This window comes from Gymnogyps californianus, chromosome 3, assembly GCF_018139145.2.
Source record: "Gymnogyps californianus isolate 813 chromosome 3, ASM1813914v2, whole genome shotgun sequence".
NCBI classification, from domain to species: Eukaryota; Metazoa; Chordata; class Aves; order Accipitriformes; family Cathartidae; genus Gymnogyps; species Gymnogyps californianus.
The window spans coordinates 63,615,201-63,635,488 of NC_059473.1; the positions used below are offsets into that span (position 1 = coordinate 63,615,201).

The 20,288-nt window shown below is 42.0% G+C and overlaps 2 protein-coding genes across 4 annotated transcripts in view; both read left to right on the forward strand.

The window, feature by feature from the left end:
* MAP3K5 (mitogen-activated protein kinase kinase kinase 5) overlaps window positions 1-11,447 on the forward strand; it is a 107,888-nt gene extending 96,441 nt beyond the window's left edge. The window contains 6 exon segments of the mRNA XM_050893316.1: window positions 2,141-2,246; window positions 4,669-4,909; window positions 7,700-7,812; window positions 8,718-8,830; window positions 9,716-9,792; window positions 10,624-11,447. Of these exon segments, the coding sequence (XP_050749273.1) occupies window positions 2,141-2,246; window positions 4,669-4,909; window positions 7,700-7,812; window positions 8,718-8,830; window positions 9,716-9,792; window positions 10,624-10,684 (711 nt within the window). The 3' untranslated portion in view covers window positions 10,685-11,447.
* Window positions 11,448-14,215: 2,768 nt separating this feature from the next.
* MAP7 (microtubule associated protein 7) overlaps window positions 14,216-20,288 on the forward strand; it is a 126,711-nt gene continuing 120,638 nt past the window's right edge. For all 3 annotated transcript variants that reach the window (XM_050893329.1, XM_050893330.1, XM_050893331.1), the window contains exon 1: window positions 14,216-14,328. In XM_050893329.1, coding sequence (XP_050749286.1) covers window positions 14,283-14,328 — 46 coding nt within the window. In that variant the 5' untranslated portion in view covers window positions 14,216-14,282. The remainder of the gene's footprint in view (window positions 14,329-20,288) is intronic.

The window sequence follows — 20,288 nt, forward strand, 5'->3', positions numbered from 1 at the left end:
CTAAATAAGGTAAATCTCAGGTAACCAGGTTTAATAATCACAATGTCCTCATCGGAGCAACCAAGAAAAAGTAGTTATGTGCTGTAATGTAAATAGCTAAGTCGCATTATGGTGCATTGTTGTGTTCTTGACAAAGTTACATCGTGCTTCTTCAGTTCTTAAATAGACTGCACTTAGCCAAACACATGTTAATGTCTTGGTAGGAGTCAGTATGGGAAGGTGCAAAGTGCTTGCAAACAGGAGTTGTGCTGCCTGGGAGGGCCGAGGGCAAGCCTTTGGTGCCCTTAGGCAGCTGCTGCCCAGGTGTCAGGCACAGGGTAGGCTCCCCTGGCGCTGTTGACGGCTCTCCAAGTCCAAGCACTGTGTCCAAGTGCCATCTCGTGGCCATTGGCAATAGAATTGAGGAGACTTAGGTACGGTGGTGGATTGACCCTGGCTGGCAGGTACGGGAAAGCCCCTACCCAGTTGCTCGTTCACTCCCTCCCAGCGGGATGAGGGAGAGAATTGGAAGGGCAAAAAGTGAGAAAACTTGTGGGACAAGATAAAGACTGTTTAGTAAGTGAAGGGGAAAAAAAACCCCAAACCCGAACCTCACAAGTGATGCAAAAGCAGTCACTCGCTACTAGCAGACTAATGCCCAGCCAGTCCCTGAGCAATGGCTCCTTTGGAAAAACTGCCCCCCTAGTTTTATTGCTGAGCATGATATTATATGGAAGGGAATATCTCTTAGGTCAATTCAAGTCAGCTGTGCTGGCTGTGTCCCCTTCCAGCCTTTAGTGCACCCCCAGCCTACTCACTGGTGGGGCAGTGTAAGAAACAGAGAAGGCCTTGACACTGTGTAAGCTCTGCTCAGCCATAGCTAAAACATGGGTGTGTTATCAAGGCTGTTTTAGTCACCAGTCTGAAACACAGCACCATATGGGCTGCTGTGAAGAAAATTAACTCTGTCCCAGCCAAACCCAGTACAGGTACCTAGATAAATTACTGCATTACTGAATACTGTTGCTTTGGGGCAGTGAAAATAATATGATTAATAACATTTATTAACTTTTACATATCTTCTGAAGGCATCATTTGTGTAACTTCAGTCATTTTTTACAGAGAGGTTATCACAATGTGAGCAAATTAAACTATTCTCTTTTTTAGAAAGACCTAAGAGTGAAGTATCTTCTTGCCACATTTTTTAGTAAGCAGTAGTTGTGACTTTTTTTATAAGGCTTTGAGTAACTTCATAATTTTCTGAATACAGTTATATTTGTTTCTTCCTGCAACTTCTTAAGTTCTACTCCTGCAGAGTCTGTTGCTTTGGACTGCTTCCATGTCTGGAAAACAGCACCAAGTCTGTTTTGTGCTATTGCCGCTTGCTGTGCCTAGGCATTTCGTTGTAGCACTATCACCCCACCTGCTTTTTCCCTGTCATTTGGGAGTTGGAAAACAATTCCCCCAAGGTAGAGACATTCTTGCAAGTGGCATGGAGCATCCATAGAGATACTTGGGAATATGGCTAAAAGTGGTTTGAAAGCAGGCCTGTAGGCAATCAGGAGCAACCCAGTGTAGAAAACTATCTGATTGTACAAAGTAAAAAGTAGAAGGAAAGAGAAAGTGGCACAGCACACAAATGAAGTCCCCTGACTATTTAAACTAACATTAACTATTTTCTGAATCAAGAAGGAGCAGGATTACATTAGTTCTTTGATATTTCCTACAATTGTACTTTAAAATACAGAAGTATTGCTCAGAGCAAGCAGTGAAAACGATGCCAAAAACCCCCAAGATTAATTAGCTTAAGTTACAAGCCTTTCATAATATGGTCCTTGGTATTTGTCTTGCTCGCATTCTTTTTAAGTTTCTCTCCACACTGATGAAGGCTAAATAAATTTCAGTATCGCAGTCATAAAAAAATCACCTAACACAGGAACTAGTACTGGATAAAAAAAATACAAGATATTGCATGACTTGTAATAAAATGGTGGAAATTGGCAATGTTGCTATTTTCTTCGTTTAATGACAACATGAAATAGTTTTAATCACCTGCTTTGATACAGCATCTATAAGTTCAAACACTTTATATAATGTTGACATATATCCCCCCCAACTTAAAACTATAATATAATATCTCAACTGAATTCTCTGTTGCTAGGTCAATAAAGTTCTCCGAAATCATAACATCAAGCCACATTGGATGTTTGCATTGGACAGCATAATCAGAAAAGCTGTGCAGACTGCTATTACTATTCTGGTCCCAGGTGAGTCATTTCTTCATGATCAGCAAGTATTTATTAGCTGATCTCTTTAAATGTGCTTTAGAGTTGTGATTATGATGCTTCACTGAAGATTTTGAAACCAGCAGTGGCCTTTTTCCTGTTCACTGTCTGTTTTGCAACTCAAAACCTAATCAGTATATTGTCCAAGTTATTTTGGAAAGCACCTTTCCGAGATGCGTAATCTAAACAATTTTGCAACGCAGTGAGCAGTAGTAGGCTAAGGTGCTCTGGGGCCTAATTTTTTGAGGTACACAATGCTGCCCCTTGAAATCCAAAGGACAGACCACTTGCCAGCACATGCCGATTTTGGAAGGTGTTTTACAAAGTGTAGATTAACGATGTGCTTTTTGGAGTACTCAAGTCTCTCTGGCTCCTGGTCAGAAGCTGTCTAAAGAAAAAACAAAACAAAACCAAAAAACCCTCAACCAACCAAACAAAAACACCAACCAAACCTGCAGTGCCTGCAGCTTGCATATTGTATTTTGAATGTTGTGGAAGTAGAATGCACGGCTTAGCTGAAGGAAGGAGTCTGTGTAGAAGAAACTGTAGCCCATTCTGTTATTACTCTATCTATTTCCAGAGTTAGTTTCTCTGCTGCTTCTTAACTTCTAAGCTTGTGATTCCCCCATTCCCTACACTGGAATTAATGGTGAAATTTTCAAATGTATGATTTAATGCTTTAAGTCTGAAGTCAGAATACTTACGTTCCTGTTTTCTGCAGCGGGTTAAGTCTTAAATTATCAACAAGGGAATCTGAAAATTCCAACAAAAGTTATAGCTCTTCCTGTTCTCCTTGGGACTTTCCGTATCCGCAGCACAACTAGCAAGGCATACATAGGGTTTCTGTGTTACTTTCGAGTCACAAGGAAAATCTGTCTTTTGATTAGAATGCCGAACACCTTTCACAGGCATGTACTTTATTGCTGTATAATAGGAGTACTGTAGAATTCCTCCTTAATAGACTCTTCTTCCCCGTACAGCTCAGTATGAGCATTAATTGTACATGGTCAAGCTTAAACAAAAGCCTCTGTTCCCTCGTAGCTTTTGGGCACTGATCATCTGCCTCTTCCCTAATTGCCTTACCCTACTTCTGATTGCTTCCCCTTGCATTTGCCTGACTTTTTTTTTTTTTTTTTAAACAACCCCCCCCCCCCCCCCCCCCCCCTCGAATGATGTGAAGATTTATCTCTGGTCTTAATGCTTCTAAAAGTTATGGGATGTTTTAGGAGTGGTATGAAGCAGATGTTGTATAGTTATACTGCCTGGTGGTGAACAATGGCAAAATTAACTTCTGTTCTTATTAGTGTGATGCAGAAGTTCAAAGCAAATTCAGACATATTTGCCTAGCAATATTTGGGTAACTGCTACATAATAAATCTGCTTTCTTTAATTTAGAGGAAGCACAGATCTGTTGATCTTAGTATGTTCAACCTTGAAAAAGGTATGTAGCATTGAAATGAAGAGATGAAATGGATCAAGGAACAAATGTCCCTTTCGTAAAGAAGAGAAGTGTACTTTTTAGTTCTTCAGCAGAAAGGACAAAAACCTACAAAACCCAAGTGTGATTCAGAAAAAAAACTATGTTTTGGTGAGGAGACTAAAGGGAGTGCTCAGCAGTAAGAAGCCACAATTGAAGGAAGGAAGGAAGGAAGATTTATATTAAATGGTTAGAATTAACAAACAGATGTTGTTGCAATAATGGGTTGTGTGGGAGTATAAGACCTTGTGTACGTATCTTGCATACCTGGCATAAGCTCTGGTAGGTAGTTTAAACAGGGAATAACAGAAACCAGAGTACATGTAGAGCTTTGTGTCCTCAGTTTTGTGGACATACATCATTACAAAATAGGCAGCGTTCTCTCTGATAAGTAGAAGGGAAGTGTGCTACTTTTCCTTGTCGGGAGAGGGGTCTGTTTGTTATTTCCTCTCTATATCTGGATACAATTTTTTGGTAAACACGGTATTCTTATAATGAGAGAATGCTAAATATGCCAGAATAGCAACAACAGGAATAGCTGGAAATAAAAGAAATAATGGCTATTTGTTTCATAAAACATTTCAGGTCAGACACATAAGAAATTACAAACCACCGAGAATGGAATTAAGCAAAAGAAAGTACTTCTGCTGCACATAATACTTCAGCACAATTTGACATGAAATGCTAGCCACATTCAATAGGCTGAATAATAATCAGTGTAAACTGAGATGCTGTTGTGGTCTGAGTGGTCCTAAACCCCTAGAAAATATCATCTGTTCTCTTGCTACTGAATTTCAGGTCTAGTTTAACCAAAGCTGTAGGATGATCTGTAAATAGTCACTTAGGTCTGCTTTTGTTTTAATGCTTAACTAATGTTTAACATCTTTAATGTTTTTTCTTTTGCTTGTATTTTAATGTTACTAATAGAATTGAGGCCACATTTTAGTCTTGCATCTGAAAGTGATACAGCAGATCAAGACGATGTAGAAGTTGAAGATCAAGATGAACAGCCTCAGAATCAAACCATCCAACAGCCCTGCATTGTCATGGAAGATGCAGTAGCTACCTCAGGTGTAAGCACACTCAGCTCTACGGTATCCCATGACTCCCAGGCTGCTCACAGATCACTGAGTGTCCAGCTGGGCAGGCTAAAATTAGAGACAAACAGGTAAGTCTGGACATCAGGAGATAGTAGCCTGCTTGTGACAGTATGTATTGTTTTGCTTTTAAAATATATGTGCTAGAATACTAGTGACAGCATCAAAATTCCGTAGTACTGCAAGTTGTTCATTTAAATGATGGCCATTGTTTAGCTGTGACTGATCACTTAATTAGTTTTATTCATTTCAAAACAATAGTGATGGAAGTTAAGGTCAGTTTTGATTTCAGGTGCCCTTTCAAGGAAGGTCTGAAAAAATGGAGCTTGCTGCCAAGCTTCTGCTTTTTCTCTACTTCATATGCTGTGTATGGCTGATGAATGGTGTTATGTTTTGTTTCCATTAAGGCAGAACTTGCTGTTCTTTTCTATAGTTATTCTTGGGGAATGAACTCAAGCTAGTTGACAGCCACATATGAACTCCACAAGGAAACTCCTTCAGACTTGTTTTGTGCACAGAATTCACTGCAGCAGGATCTGTGCTTACCAGCAGGCATTACCTTTTTAGTAAAAAAAAATTTTGTTCATCAGAGAAAGATGGGAAAAATAGGTGTGTTCTTTAAAAGAAGAAATACACCAGAAATTTGGATATTGGATTTTTTTTCCAGAAATATACATATTCCACTTTAAACATGAGAAGTGGTTCTTTTGGGTTTTTTGTTTGTTTAAGAAATGTCAGACAAATCTGTCTCCACTATTCTATCCAAATAATCGTTTATATATTTTGTTTTCTTCTCATTAAAATATACCAGATAGTCTGTTTAAAGTAGATATTTTAGCTTTTGCAGCATCTGATTTATGACATTGGATTTCCTACTGACCTCACTAAATTTTGAATATGACCTTGATAGAAAGAGAACATGTCTTCAGTAAGACAGTTGTTATGCTGTTAGAACATTCTTTGTAGTTATTGTTCCCATTTAAATCAAAATGTTAAATTGCACTTTACTTTTAAATGTGTCCAAGAGTTTTGCCATAGAGTAATTCATTAGACTGTACTGTTTTTAATAAAGTATCAGTATTTTTGAGTTTATGTTAAATTCATTTTTTTGCTTGTGATGAGCACTGAGAAATATTTTGATTGCTTTATTGATACACTTAAATACATAAATAATTGAGATTGGCTCACTTCCCAAGTTTATGATGGGGAGTAGCATCAGCAGGAGGTACTGTTTTCTAGAACTTTGCTTTTGTAAATTTCTTAAATACAAAGCCTTTGGCCAAATAATCACATCCTGTCATTCATGCAGAAATTTTGAGGTAAATAATATGGACAGTTGTTTAAGTATTAATTAAAACTTTATTGGCATAAGCAGCAAGCAGTTATCAAGAGAAAATAGTTGATTATTTTATTGGCCCCGAAGGCCTTTTTCAAACAGAATGGATAGAAGAGGAATAAATGAACTGAAAGATGACTGCACACCTGTCTGGACAGAATATCAATCTGCACTGAGATTAACCAAGCTGTGGGTGTGTGTAGAGGCACAAAGCAGCTCTGTTCATGTGCAGGGTGGACTTGTTAAGAATCGTTAGCTCAGGTGTGGAAGCACTCAAATGCAGCTACGCTGCTGGTAGGCCTGCATGCAAGCTAAAAGTAGGGCTAGGTGTCTTTACAAAGGAATCATATGGGATGCAGTTTACTTCTGTGCAGAGACAGGTAAGGTGCTTTTGTGGCATGTTCTCTAGCTGAATTCCAGAACGTCCCTATCTTTCTGTGTCCCAGAAAAAAAGTTGCAGTGCTGAACTGGTATAAATAAATAAAACAAACAAACAAAAAAAGGAAACAAAATCATACTAAAATTATTGCGTAGTTCTCAGGCTGACAAAGGCTTCAAGAAAGTGATGAAGGTGCTGCAATTCTTTCAGGGCAGAACTTCCTAAGACTCAGAAGTCAGTGATAGGTTTGTAAGTGTGTTCTCCATGTCCAATTTCTCTACCCGAGTTCCTGCATACATATTGTTCACAAGTCCTCCTTTTTACTAAAACGCTTTTCTAAAATAACAAATTGCAGCACTTTCACATACTAATTTTCCATTGTATTCTGATTATTTCCTTTGATCAGTTTGAAAGGTGCTGACCACTGACTCTCTCTGGGTTTCTCTCTGGGTTTGTGTTATGAAGGAAGTCAAACATGGGTTCCAATTTGTTTCTGCTTGACATTCTCAAAAGTAATTGCTTAGGAGAGGACACAAGGTATTTTGCCTCCTCTTTTCTCATTCTTCATATAGCATAGGAGGGTAGGCACAAAGTGCCTAATATGTGAGGAAGGGATAGCCCTTGTGTGGATGAGAAAGTATTTTCCCCATTTAAGAAATGCAACCATAAGTTTTCACCACATTTTCATCACAGCTCCACCCTTGCCATACCTTTGAAAATGTCTGCTGGAGAGATGTGAACTGCCATTTTTCCTTACGAAGGATTATGTCACAAAGTTTAGCCCTTGGTTTATGAAACACTTTGATATTTGTTCTTCTCAGTTACACAGTTTTGTTTAAAACAGAATGCTGGCTGTAGAAATTTCACTGAAATTTTGTACCATACCACCTGTTTAGTGGGTGGATGTGTATATGGAGGCTGATGTGTTTGGGGCTTTTTTTTTTTTTTGAAGAGCTATAGCTTTAGGAACCAGTGAATGTTTATGTCTTGATATAGGTCATAATAAATCTATAGTGAGAGCATATTCCTATGAAAGCTGAAGAAGTCTGTCTTTGTCTCTGTCAAGAAGGTTTCCAGTTTAAGTGTAGTAAGATCTTTGCTTTCCTGAAAATTTGAAACGTGCGCTTCCTTCCTGTTACTTCACAGGTTATTGGAGGAGTTGGTTCAAAAGGAGAGAGAATTTCAAGTTCTCTTACATCAAGCTATAGAAGAAAAAGATCAAGAGATCAGAACCCTACGGCTTAGGTCACAGCCAATAGGTAAGTGAGAAGAATTTTCAAGGAAAAGTTTCATACTGGCTACAGATTAAGACAGTGGCAACTAAACTTCTGTTCTTTTTATTGAGCCAGTCTCAGCAAAGATGCTTTATTATGCTGCTTCTGGTAGGGTTTGCTTTGAAGTAAGAATGTACGTTGTGGAAACAAATTACTGAATTTGTTAATCACAGTACAAGGAATGGTATGATTTACATATTTTTGATTGTGATTATATGGAAGAGTACAAGGCTCATATCCTACAGAATAAATATTATTTCTAAAGAGGATAATCTAGTATGTTTAGGTATGTGTTCTTTGAATTACAAACTGTTCTGATTGTTTGAAATCGGAAAGTTCAAGAGGATCTAATCGGTGAGATGTAAATACAACTTAAAAGTTTACTGAGGGAAGCTGAGTTTGATACATCTGCCCTGAAGAAGGTGGAAGTGCTAATGCAGTTTCATGTTTCCATGTAATGTGCTTCAAAGAAGTGTTGCTTTCCAAAAGCAGCTGATCCTCAGTCTAAGGCATTGCCTAGGCACTAATTGTATGAGTTACGCTGAACCATTTAGTTAAATTGATGCAACAACATTAGTGTAGAAACAGTTACAGTGAAATTGATGTGCCTTGTACTAGTAAAGTCATTTTCCGAAGAGGACAGAAAATGTATCTGTATCAATGTTCACACTACTTTAACTGTACCCCTAACCAAGTAGAGTAATTGGTGTGTAACTGTCTATAAACTGTAATTGTGTGTGCTTTGGAAATTCACATTTATCTTTATTTACGGGGATACTGGTATTCTAAGCTTGAAGGGAAGGCTCATTGAAGGAAGTGCTTCAGCAGTCAAAAATGACAAGAGGTTGCTGTGGCAACACAAAACCTTCTCTCAAAAATGCTTGTTCTAGATATTCCTGGATTGTCTGTCTGTCATCGTCATTCCACTGGCACAGGGACCGAAGACCCTGATCTCATAAACTGGCTGAGCGTTCAAGGAGCTGATGAGGCCACGATAAACAAGGTAGCAATGATTCTGTTCACTCTCTGACACAGTTCCAGTTCTATTTTGTGACTCAATGCAAGGAGATACCAAACCTTTTTAATTACTGCAGCACATTTTGAGAGATGAGTTTGTTTTCAGAGGACAGGAAAAAGCCATGAACATGAAGGCCTTCATAAAAATACAGTATTGTTAATAATTCCTATATCTGATTAGGAATAAGGGAATAAAATAGACAGTATTGCTTTCGTTCATAATTTTTCAGTGTCTTTACGTGTTGCAGCAGTTCCTGCTGATTATACCCTGGATACAGGGTACGTGTTCACCCTTAGCTAACTGTGTTGAAGTGAAAGCTCCTGAAGTAGATTGGTCTGCTCTGCAGCAAATTACGTAATTTTAGAGGTGTTGAGCATCTCAGAATTTCAGCTGACTTAGGAAAACCTGCATGTAGTTATCACTCCTACAGATCAGATCAAAGGTTTCTCAAAATTCAAGTACATCAAATTTAGATGCCACTTTTGAAAAGGTAGGTCTTAACTGTTGTTTTTAATTTCCTTATGGGTGGAATGTGGTATTAATTATGTTCTAATTTGTGTTCATTGAAGTCTGTGACTGAGATATCAGTGATAACAATAGAAATGCCAGTTGACAAAAGTTTTGAGTAGCTGTAAAAGCATTACACCTTTCAAGTTGTGCCTGGTATGCCAATGTAGAGTATACAGTATAAAAATTAAGTATTTCACTGTATTTCTAGAAACAATGTGGATTAATCTGTTACATGTACTACATTTTGGCCCAATTTTAGGTTTCTTCTAAATTTAAACTTCTATTTTTAAGGCCAGATGGTATATAAAGCTTCAAAAGTTATATTTCTAACAAAATGTTCATTTAAACTTCTTTTTATAGTTCTTGGCTGAAGACTATACTTTAATGGATGTTCTCTGCTATGTTACACGAGATGATCTGAAATGTTTGAGACTGAGGTAATGCTTCACAGTTAAATGAACTGTGCTGAGCAGGAGTTGTGTTTTGTTACAAGAGAAAACTGATACTAAGTCTGTATTTATTGGATTGTGCAGTATTGATTTAAAATAAGTAACACTTTCCCGTATGTCTTTGTATACTGATGCATTCCTGATAAACAGCTGATACTGTTTAATAGAAAAGCTTATTTTAAAATTTAAAGGAAAGGAAAGTGAAAATTTCAAAGTAAAGCTTTTACCTTGCACCTGGAGACACTGGATATCCCATTAGAGCCTTGCTTTTATTTAAAAAGGTAGAGGTAGCAAAACTTTCTGTAGTTTATCATCATCATCAAACTTCAGAAATACTGCTCATGGACTGCAACTAACACTAGATTTCACCTAATCCTGCCAGGTGTGTGGGTCACTGCAGAACCAAGTTTAAGTAGAAACAATAGAAGTTATCAAACACTGTGTGTGTGCCCAGTCAGTTTAAAAATAAATAACTAAATAAAAATAAAAAAAAAATATGGCAGGTGTTAAGATTTTTTCATAATCGACAGTTTCGTAATGTTGGAAGTCTGCTGTGGGTTATGCGGGTCCTTTGGAACAGAAGTCTGAATTCCAGAAAGCAGGCATCTGAAAAGTGGAAAGATTGCCCTTTATTGTAATCAGAAAAGGACTCTGTTCTCTATTTGAGTATTGCGTGTTGAATTTCACCTTTGGTCAGCCTTCCCACTGAATTTCATTGGTCAAAACCAGAGCAAGAAAATCAGAAGGCACCTAAATTGGAATGCTTTCAGGCTAGAGAGTATCTTTGTACCTGAGCATCTTTATGATTTTTCTTTACAGAGGAGGAATGCTATGCACGCTCTGGAAGGCCATCACTGACTTTCGAGAGAAACATGCCTGACACTGAAATTTTTCTTCACTTCTCTGCAGAGAGGAAAAGATTTCCTTTCAGCACAGAGCAGGTGTGCTGTCAGAAGGACTGTTGCACTTTAATCCAGTATTTGTTTACCAATGTTAAAAACACTGCAGCTTCCTGACTGCTTTTACTCCTATAATCCATAAGGAATCTGTAAACAACCTGCAACATTATTTTACTTCAAATGTTTTTACATGCAACTTTTTCAAAAATTAAAAAACCCACCAAAAAACATTACAAACTCATGAAATATTGTAGTTAAAGTAACCAGATGTTAACTTCATGAAAAACTGATGTAAGATTTCATGTGACTGTACATCACTGGAACAAAACCAAAATGTGACAATAACTTCTCAAGTTTCTTTTTCTTTGTAATATATCTCAATAATCTGTAGTAGAACTTCATAATTTCAATCTTAATTAGATATTTTTCTTTTAGTGTGCAAGACCTAAAGGTAATTGTTTTTACCTACTGCCCTACATAGTTTAATATTGTTTATTTTTGGTAATTTAAGTTCTATGGTGCATTTGTTTTAGAGTTGTTTATGTACTACTGAACTGTACCAGTTGCATACACCTGAACCACAGTAATGTTAGCTTGTTCTAAAGCTATCTCTGACATACACAGTTGAAAATAAAAAGAACCTAAGATTTACTTTTTCCTATATTTTTGGACTTTTAAAATAATAAAGGTGTAGAACTTGAAAATATTGGAATAAAAAAAGAGGAAAAAATCATACTGAGTATCAAGGGAACCTTTCTGACACATGTTAGAGTTACTGTGATTTGAGTTTGATAATCATAGCATGGAATATTTTCTCAGTTTTCCCGTTCAGTCTAATTCCCGTACCGACAATCCAGGGCCAAACAAAATTCTTCTCTGGGTGCTCTACTTGACTTGAGAAATGAAGGTCCTGCCTCCATCCACTGAATAGTCATTGTGGCCTGTTGTTTTCTTCTGCTTTTGTTTATGCAATATGTCCTTTTTCACATATAATGAAAAAGGATGGTGGATATTCCCTGTCCATCTCATTGTCACTCCAGCATTCTAGCACTCTGGGTATCATCAGATTCTTACGGGGCAGCTGCAAAAAAATTCTGTTGTGAGTAAGACTTGCCTGGACAAGAAGCTGCTTCTTTTTTCATAAGCCTTGGTAATCAGTGAACAGCTTATGCCCTGAATTTTTCAGGTCTAGCAAGTATTTTCAAAGAAAATTAAATATTTTTTTCTAAACATAAACATTTTGCCCTAACATGTATGTAGTAATTTTTGCTGACTAAAAACCAACAATTATGTATAAAAAAAAAAAAATAGGCTTAACACAGAACAGTAGATCAAATAATTTTAGTCAGATTTTTTTACTCTGAAGATGGTTCCACTGATGTTTGGGCACAGATAGATTCAACTCATTCCAAAAATGTAACTGCATTTCAGGAGAAACATAGCTACTGTTTAACAATTTCTACTGCTATTACAGCAGAAAACAGTACAATTTCAAGGTTGTTTTAAGCACTGGAAAGACCAGTGGTGGAGGCTGACTTCCAAAACCCAAAGCAACTAAAAAACTCTACCGATGGAAAAGTGACCCTAGGACAACGCACTCCCCTAATTTGATTTTTGTGTGAAACATGATCCTATATCGGTCCATGACTACAGTTTGAAAACTTCTGATTTCATGGAGCATGAACAGACCAGAATGTAATTGCATTGCTTTATTTGTATGTTGGTACTTTGAAAGCATGCAGCTTGTTCTCTCTGACTCAGAGTGCTCAGTAATGCCAGCTATGTGTAAGAGAAGGGAGTGTGATTGAGGAATCTGTTTATGTCTCCACAAGACCTAGCCTGGCACCAGCTGGGATTAATTCCTATAGTTCACCGCTGGCCTCACCAGACCCAAGGTGGCTTCTGCAGAGCTGCTCGACAATCAGTTCTGTATTCTCCCCGGTAAGAGTGTATCAACTATGATGCATGCTTAGGCTGGGCCAGGTACACTTATGCTACTTGAGACACCATGAGCTGGTCTGAATGTGGTTCCCTAAACAGCACAGCTTATCCATCTGTGCACAAAAGCTTATGTAATATCCCCACTTAAGGCTACTTCATATAGATTGTGCCAGACACGTTACTTTTTATATCCTTGGACAGAATGTGAAGAAACATTTTGGGACAGAGTGCATCAGACAGGTCAGCCTGGGACTCCTCAGCCTGGCTCCCTGAATATGCTGTGTGGACCATAAGTGAGGGATTTGAGATTATGTTATAAGGACACGTTATATTTTAGTGCAGGATTTTGCTGAGGGCAACCTTTTGACTACAGAGTATACCATTCCCTTTGAGCTTGGATAGCCTCTTGGTCCTTGACTAGGGCTGTTGTAATCCAGGGCTCAGGTTGACTGAGAGACACCTTTCCACGTCCATTAAGAGGGCCAGGCAGAACGCAGAAGTGAAAACTTGACCAAGGCAGTGCTGATTTCGGTGTCTCTTGCACCTTTCAGCGTAGAGCCCAGCCTGTTCTTGTAGCGCACACATGCTCTCCTGCCCACAAACCACAGGGCACATTTATCACCCAAGCCCCAGCTCCTTCTGTTTTAGTGCACAAATGGCTCCTGGTGCAAGAAAACGTTCATCCTCCCTTCCCCTAGAAGACCTCACACCCTGAACTTAGCTGTTTGCAAAAGGAGGACATTCTGCACAGTGGTGGAAGTTTGCTTTGTCCAGTGTGCCAGACCAAGGGAGCTGCACGTCTCCATTCGCTTGCCTCCATGCATGCCACAGCTGCGTACCGTGAGCTCCCCGATTCATTCACCCTTCTTCAACCAGAGTTCTGATGATTGGTACTACCTGCAAGCAGATGCAAAATGAAATGATGTTTTAATCCAGACCTAGAACACTTTTAAGGGAAACACTCTTATCCCCCTGGAAAGCAGCTTAGGGCAAGTTTAGGTGAACTCATGGGAAAGGTAACAAGACCATGACCTTTACAGAAAGGACTGATATATTGACAACTCTTCACAGAGCCATTTTTTGGAAGCCAGGAGTTGCAGGCAGCTTAGGGTATGTACCCGGCTGTTTAAAAGCACGTGCTGTAATAACGAGACTACAGCATTACAGTTCTTTGCCAAACGATGCGGCGTGCCGCCTGGGCTTGTGAGGTGGCCACCACTCCTCCCCACCTACTGTCGAGACACCGGCGGGGAATTGGTAATCACCCCAAAACCTGTTGTTCCTCTCCGCGCCGGTACCTCACGAGCTGTGCCAATGCGGCGGGAGCCCTTCTGAGGGAAAAAAAAAACCCACCTGGGGAAACACCGGTATGCCGATTAGACCAGGGCTGCCGAGGGAGCCGGCTGTGCGGGCAGGCCGGTCGCCGCCCGCCCCCGCCCTGCCGCCTTATAACCGCCGCTGAGGGCGGCGGGGTCTCGTGCGCGTGAGGGGCGGCCGTTACCCGCCCGCGGGCGCCGGGCCCGCTCTCACCTGCTCCTGGGCAGATCCCGCCGGCGGGGGAGGGGGGACGTGGCACTCTCACCTGCCCGGGGCCGCGGATCCGCGGGGCGGAGCAGCCGCGCTCGGCGAAGAGGAGACATGGCGGAGGCCGCGGGCAGGAGCGGCGGGTGCCGGCGCCCCGCAGGTGAGGCGCTGCCGGCGGTTGGGGTAGGGGGAAGCGGCGCGGGTCGGCGGCTGCGGGCACCCCGGCGCATCCGGCCGGCTGCCGGCGGCGGTGAGGAGAAAGAGCGCAGCAGGGCCCGGCGGCGGCCTCCTCTCGCAACAGGTGCGGGGCCGCCCCGCGGCTGCCCGTGCCCGCCGTGCGCCGGGCTGTGAGGGGGCTTTCCTCCCTTCCCCGGGTGTCACCCACCGCGAACCGCCACCTGCAGAGCCGGCCCGGAGCCAGCCGCGGGGGCGGCCCCACGCAGGGGCTCTGCGGCCCGGCCCGGGCGGCGGGCAGAGCCGTGCCGTGCTAGTGGGGGCGGCGCGTCCGGCCCGTGCCCCGCCGTAACGGCGAGACCTCCCTCCCCGGCCCCTCGGAGGGGCGTCGGCGGGTGCGCGCCGTCATGCCCGGGGCACCGTTTGTTGTTCTGAAACCGTTCGCTTTTAGGGCTCGGTGTGCTGCGGGGCGCCTCCACCGCGACGGGGCTAACGCGGGGGTGCGGAGCCGCGCGGGGGAGGCCCGGCCGGCGGGGAAGGGGCCCCGGGGGGGCGGCCGGCGGGCTGCGGCGCGGGAGCTCGGGGCGTGCGGGCCAGCGGGTTTTGAACAGGACTTGAGGTAGCGGCGAGCTCCTGCAGTTAGGGTGAATACCTGCAACATCCGGCTAACGGGGACGAGGTAAGCCCCGGCGAGGGAGAAGGGATGTCTCGGTGGGGTTAAGGTACCTGGGACCTGCGCCTGGGCGGCGGCGGGCGCCTCTCCGAGCGAGGCCTGGGACCTGCGCCTCGCGGGAGGGCGGTCTGCGGGAGCCCGGGGGTTTGGCGGCGCCCTAAAAGCGTGCAAGCAACGGGCTTCTGCAAGCCCGTATTTCCTATACGGAAAGGAGGGAGGTGTCCTTATATCCCCTCTAAGGAGCGATGTACGTTGCAAGAGCATTTTAAAACCCTTTTATTTTGTCCTAAGGGCGAGGAGGGTGCAGGGAGGAGATTTTGGCTTACGCAAGCAGATCAACCGGTGTATCAGTGTTGTAGGCGCAGATGCTGTTTGGTTTTGCAGGCAGCGGAGGGGTTGCCTTTCTGGCATGTTCACTGGGAGCGCTGCTTGCTGGACTGTGAAGTCTGACTCCAGCTTTCACTCCTCTCCTTTTTTTCCTTTTTTTCCTCCTTCCACAGTACAATTCCACTCACCCATTGCCAGTCCTTCACTTCTCTAACATACGTCCAAGTTTATCTCTGAATCATAGAGTGAGGTTTTTCATCAAAACAGCATATGAATAGGCCATATGGCTGTTGGTTAATTAACTGTGTTTCCACAGTATAATATTTTTAATACTTGTTTTATATAATGTGGCCATGCAGTCACAAGCAACAACTGTGGGCAGACCCATCCAAATGCTGTCTTTTTGTATTAAAGTTAGAAGTATAGTGCTTTTGCTCAGAAATCCTTTTTACAAATCACTCCCAGCCATCACTCTAAAGTTCGGCTTCAGAAAGGATGTGCATCTGTTATCCTATGTGTTTCAGAGTTTGCAACCACATTACTGTCACTTTCCACAGGAAGAACTGGTTGTCAATGTATTTTTAAAGCCTCGTTTAACAAACTCTTTTCGAGTTTTCTAGCTTACACTGCTGATGTGATTTTTTTTTTTTTAAGCTGTATTATCAGTCTTTTTTTAGTCGTTTACCAAAACTGGAGATGAGCTGCCAGGTGATATGTATTTTACATATGTATAGTTTTAAAAGGACTTACATGCCTAGATTTATTCTGAGTTTGCTTTGTAGTTTAATTTCATGTTACTGTGTTGAACCTTTACTCATTAGGACATATTTGTAGACAGGAGGGGATCTGCTTGTGTGAGTTGTTGAGTATTTTGAGTTTGAATTGCTTTGTGCTGTCAAAGTTCATTCAAAACTTCCTCGTGTGTGAAATGTCAGAGTTAAACTTCTTCTGTGAAGCTGTTTGTTGTCTGTTGAGGTTCTTTTAGGTCTTTGAGTTGTCACAGGGGCTCCTTTCCAGGCGTTCGCAAACAGGAACACCCTCGCAGCATGTCGGGGAGCTGCTCCGCGGCTGTTTGGTCCATCCATGAGCGAGCAGATTTGTGTGCCCAGGGAGGGCCGTGCGGATGGCTTCGGCTGCGGTCTGCTCCGCAAGCGGAACACCCGTGTCTGGATCCGGCTCCTCAGGAAGGTCAACCTCCCATCCTGGTTTGGTGAAATTACCTACTGGTTGACTTATTGCTCCTGTTTAAAAACAAAACAAACCAGCTAAATAGCTCTGTGTGTGTTTGGTTTGGTTGGTTCCTCCCCCGCTCCTGTGGCTAGATATACAGACTGTCAGAGCTGATCCTGGGGAAAGCTTTAACAGCACCACAAGGACTTTGCAGAGAGATGTTACGAGTGGATCCCTTTGTTGGGCAGATGGGCTGCTGCACTTAAGTAGCTTTAAGTGAATGGCTTAATTACCAGGGTGAGGGTTTTTTACTCTCCCATTCATAAATGCATAGTGGCAAAATGCATGCAGTGCTAAGGGAGTACACTAATTTATACCAGTTAGAATTTTTTTAATCTTAGCTACTTGAGCATCTTACAGTGCTAACAAGCTTTTCGGTGATTCCCGAGGTGAGAGGGGGCCCTCTTGTGGGGAGTAGCAAACAGAGACGCTTCTAAGGCACCTCATTTTATGGCTGCCCACCCATAAATATGGCGTGCCTCTGCCTGTGAGACTTCCCCACGCGCGCTCTGGGCAGCCTTGGCCAGCTCTGAGCACAGGTAACAATCTGCTGGGAGACCAGAAAGAGCAATGTGCTTCGTTTGTTGCAAAAAAACTTTAATGATTTTGCATACTCTTCCAGTTAGTGTTCTCCTCTAAATGAGTTTAATATTATTCTGTTCTTTTTGCAGCAAAGCAAGTCTGCACTTGAAATGATGCCAGTGCCAGGTAGCTTGTTAAAGCCAAACACTGAGGTGTTCTCTCTGTAACAGCTGGTGAGACTTCATCTACTGCTTGTTTACGCTGGCATTTTCTCCATCTGAGAATAAATCAAGTTTTAGCTTATTGTGTTATCAGTTTTTTAAACAAATAGATACGTTGCAGAGGACAACACAAAGGTACAGAAGGCATACAGTAGGTGGGAGCTTAAAATGCTCTCGGGCTCCCCATGGCTCCTTCCCAGCGGTGATAAAGTATTTTGCTGGAAGAGGGTTTATACGGTATTTTCACACACGGGTTTTATCTCTGCCCGGCACAGGCGGTTCCCGTTCCCTCCAAGGGGAGCTGCCGGCCCCGCTGGGCACAGGGCGCTGCTGTTCCCGTGCCGGTGGGGGTGCGAGGAGCCGCCGGGGGGGGGGCGGAGAGGGGGTGTCCGTCCCGCCCCCAGGCCGCGTCGCCGCCAGGCGGGTCCCGCGCGCTTGGCTCGCCTGCGGGCGCCGCCCTCGCCGCGGCCTGTGCCCGGCCACCGGCACCGCGGGGGGAACGGCCCGGCCCTCCGCTCTGTGTGCGCTGTACGGCCCGAGAGTTACCCGTGCTTCGGCAATTGCTCCTTGCTCTGACTCGTAACTTAAACCTCGATTATCAGAGAGCAAGGCGTCGTGAACGTAACAGCGATTTGAAGCAAGATGTTATATTGCCGTGGTAGTATATGCTTACAAATGCTAAACGTGTTGAAAGTGTGTATGTTGTTAGAGTACTCTAATTTCTGTCCACAATTATTTAAACGTTAGCCCTGTTGTGAATATTTCCTATCTTTTAATATATAAATTGAGGATCTGTAATCCTTCTGTTGCCACCCCTCTCTGATTAAAATCTATTCAAACTTCGAAATTCTGTACCAGATCTTACAATTACTTAATTGGTCCTACATTATTAATTTCCTGAGTCAGTACTTTAGCACTGAATGCATAGAGACTCTGATTTGTCAGTAGCTTGTAGAGTGAAAATGGTACAGCTAAATTAAAAGTGTGGATGAGAGGGTTAAAATCCTTGTAGAAGCCATCCCTCAGCTTTAGAAAGCTGCTAAAGTACTGTCTCTTGGTATCTTTCATTGGTCAAGTAACATTAGTACAAGGACTACACGCTGTGTAAACGTTTGAACAAGCCTTTTTGTATGCATATTGTGTAATGTGAGTCAGGCTTTCTCCACCCACCTACTCCGAGCACTGCTAGTGTAAAAAAAGGGGCAGGGAGGGAAGGAGGAAAACCCAAACCACAACAAACACAAAACCACTCAAAAAACCCCCAGACACCCCACCCCAACCCCCCCCCCCCGAAAAAAAACCCATCACCAAAAACCCAAACAAAAAACCCTAAACCAAACACTGCCACAAAAAAACACCAGAGTTCATGAAAAATCAGGCCTGTTAAATGATGCTGGAGCAGTTGGCTTAAGTGCTACTTCCCCTACAGGAAGAGAGCTTGTACTAATCTAGCTAAAGTAATATGCATTTTCATTTTACTTGGGCTTCATTTTGAAAATGGATGTTCTTTTGTATGTACTATTTCAAACTAAAAATTGTAAATTTACAGTAATATGACATGGCTATCATTTGTATGATGGCTGGTTTATTACTACCACAGATAAACAAGTTTAATACCTCACAGCTAAAAATTATTTGTGGTATTAAAGGTAATTAAATATGATCAGTGCAATAATTGCCTCAATTATGTAAATACTGTATAATCTTGCAACAACATACTTTCTTTTCTGCTTGAAAAAATGTGCGTAAGTCTAGACCCACAATACAAGCCACAGCGTGCTGCTAATATTTTTTGTGGTAACTCTCTTTGGACACCCACCTTTCCTGCAGGAAGGAGATCCCCTGTATGTGACTTCTGTTAAACAAATGCAGTGGCCTGCTAGGAACCGTGGCAGAACAGGCTACATGCATACTATACATGTTTAAGGTGAAAAAGACTATGAGAAGATGGTGCATTTGTTAAACTGGTTCAAATTTAATTCTGCAGCTGTTCCTGAGTATTGACTCTGGAGTCATGCCATATTTGCTTTCATTAAAATCAATCTTTGCTTTCATTAAAATAAGTAGAAGGTATATTTATACCCTTTGTGGCTTTGGAGGAAAATCTTGAAAAATATGTATCCTAGGAGATCTGTCAAACTTCAAGGAAAACGACACTAAATTGTATGTTAAGATGATGTATGGGGGAGTAGGCTGCCTCACTATTCAAATGGATGGAGTTAGCAACCCTCACTCCTTGACTTTAAGATTCTTCAGAGATGTAAGTGATGGCATGATTTATGCTCCAGACTGATAGTTGCTGTGAGACTAGATTATGGAGGGGAGAAATAAAGTACTGATGTCTCCAAATATTTCTCATGTCTGTGTCTGATACTTTAATGTGTTCTCCCTTAAAGTTAATGGAATCTGAAAGTCCAGACTTCTTGGTCACCTTCTAAGAAATGTGTTGGGAAGTATGATGTCAGGAGAGCGCTGGTAATTAACACAGCACAAAGTAGTTCACAGGATTCCATCCATCGGATACTGTCAGTAATAGAACAATGGAGAAAATTTTAATTTGGTCTTGGCATATTGCCTTTTCTTTCAAGTATGTTCACGTTTCTATGAAAAAGCTTAGTGCCTTTTCTTTGAAGGGTGTTCACATTTCTACCAAAAAGCTTGGTACGTACATAAGTGCTCTTAATTTTGAGTGCTTTACAAGCGCTTGGTTCTCTTGACATGTATACAAACTAGATATTTAAAAAATAAGCTCTTTATAGACAGAAGCAGTGGCAACACTGCCCAGGCTGTTAGTTAGTAGGGTAATTAGCATTGATGACTTCTGTCTTCTACTGAATTCCTGTTTCCTACTGTCCTGTGAAGTCCCCATTCCTTGCTGCCTTTCCTTATTTCACTGAGTGTTGGCTGAAGTTACATGATATGTTCTACTATAGGGCCTGATCCAATATCGTTCTGTTATATAGAAATAAAAAG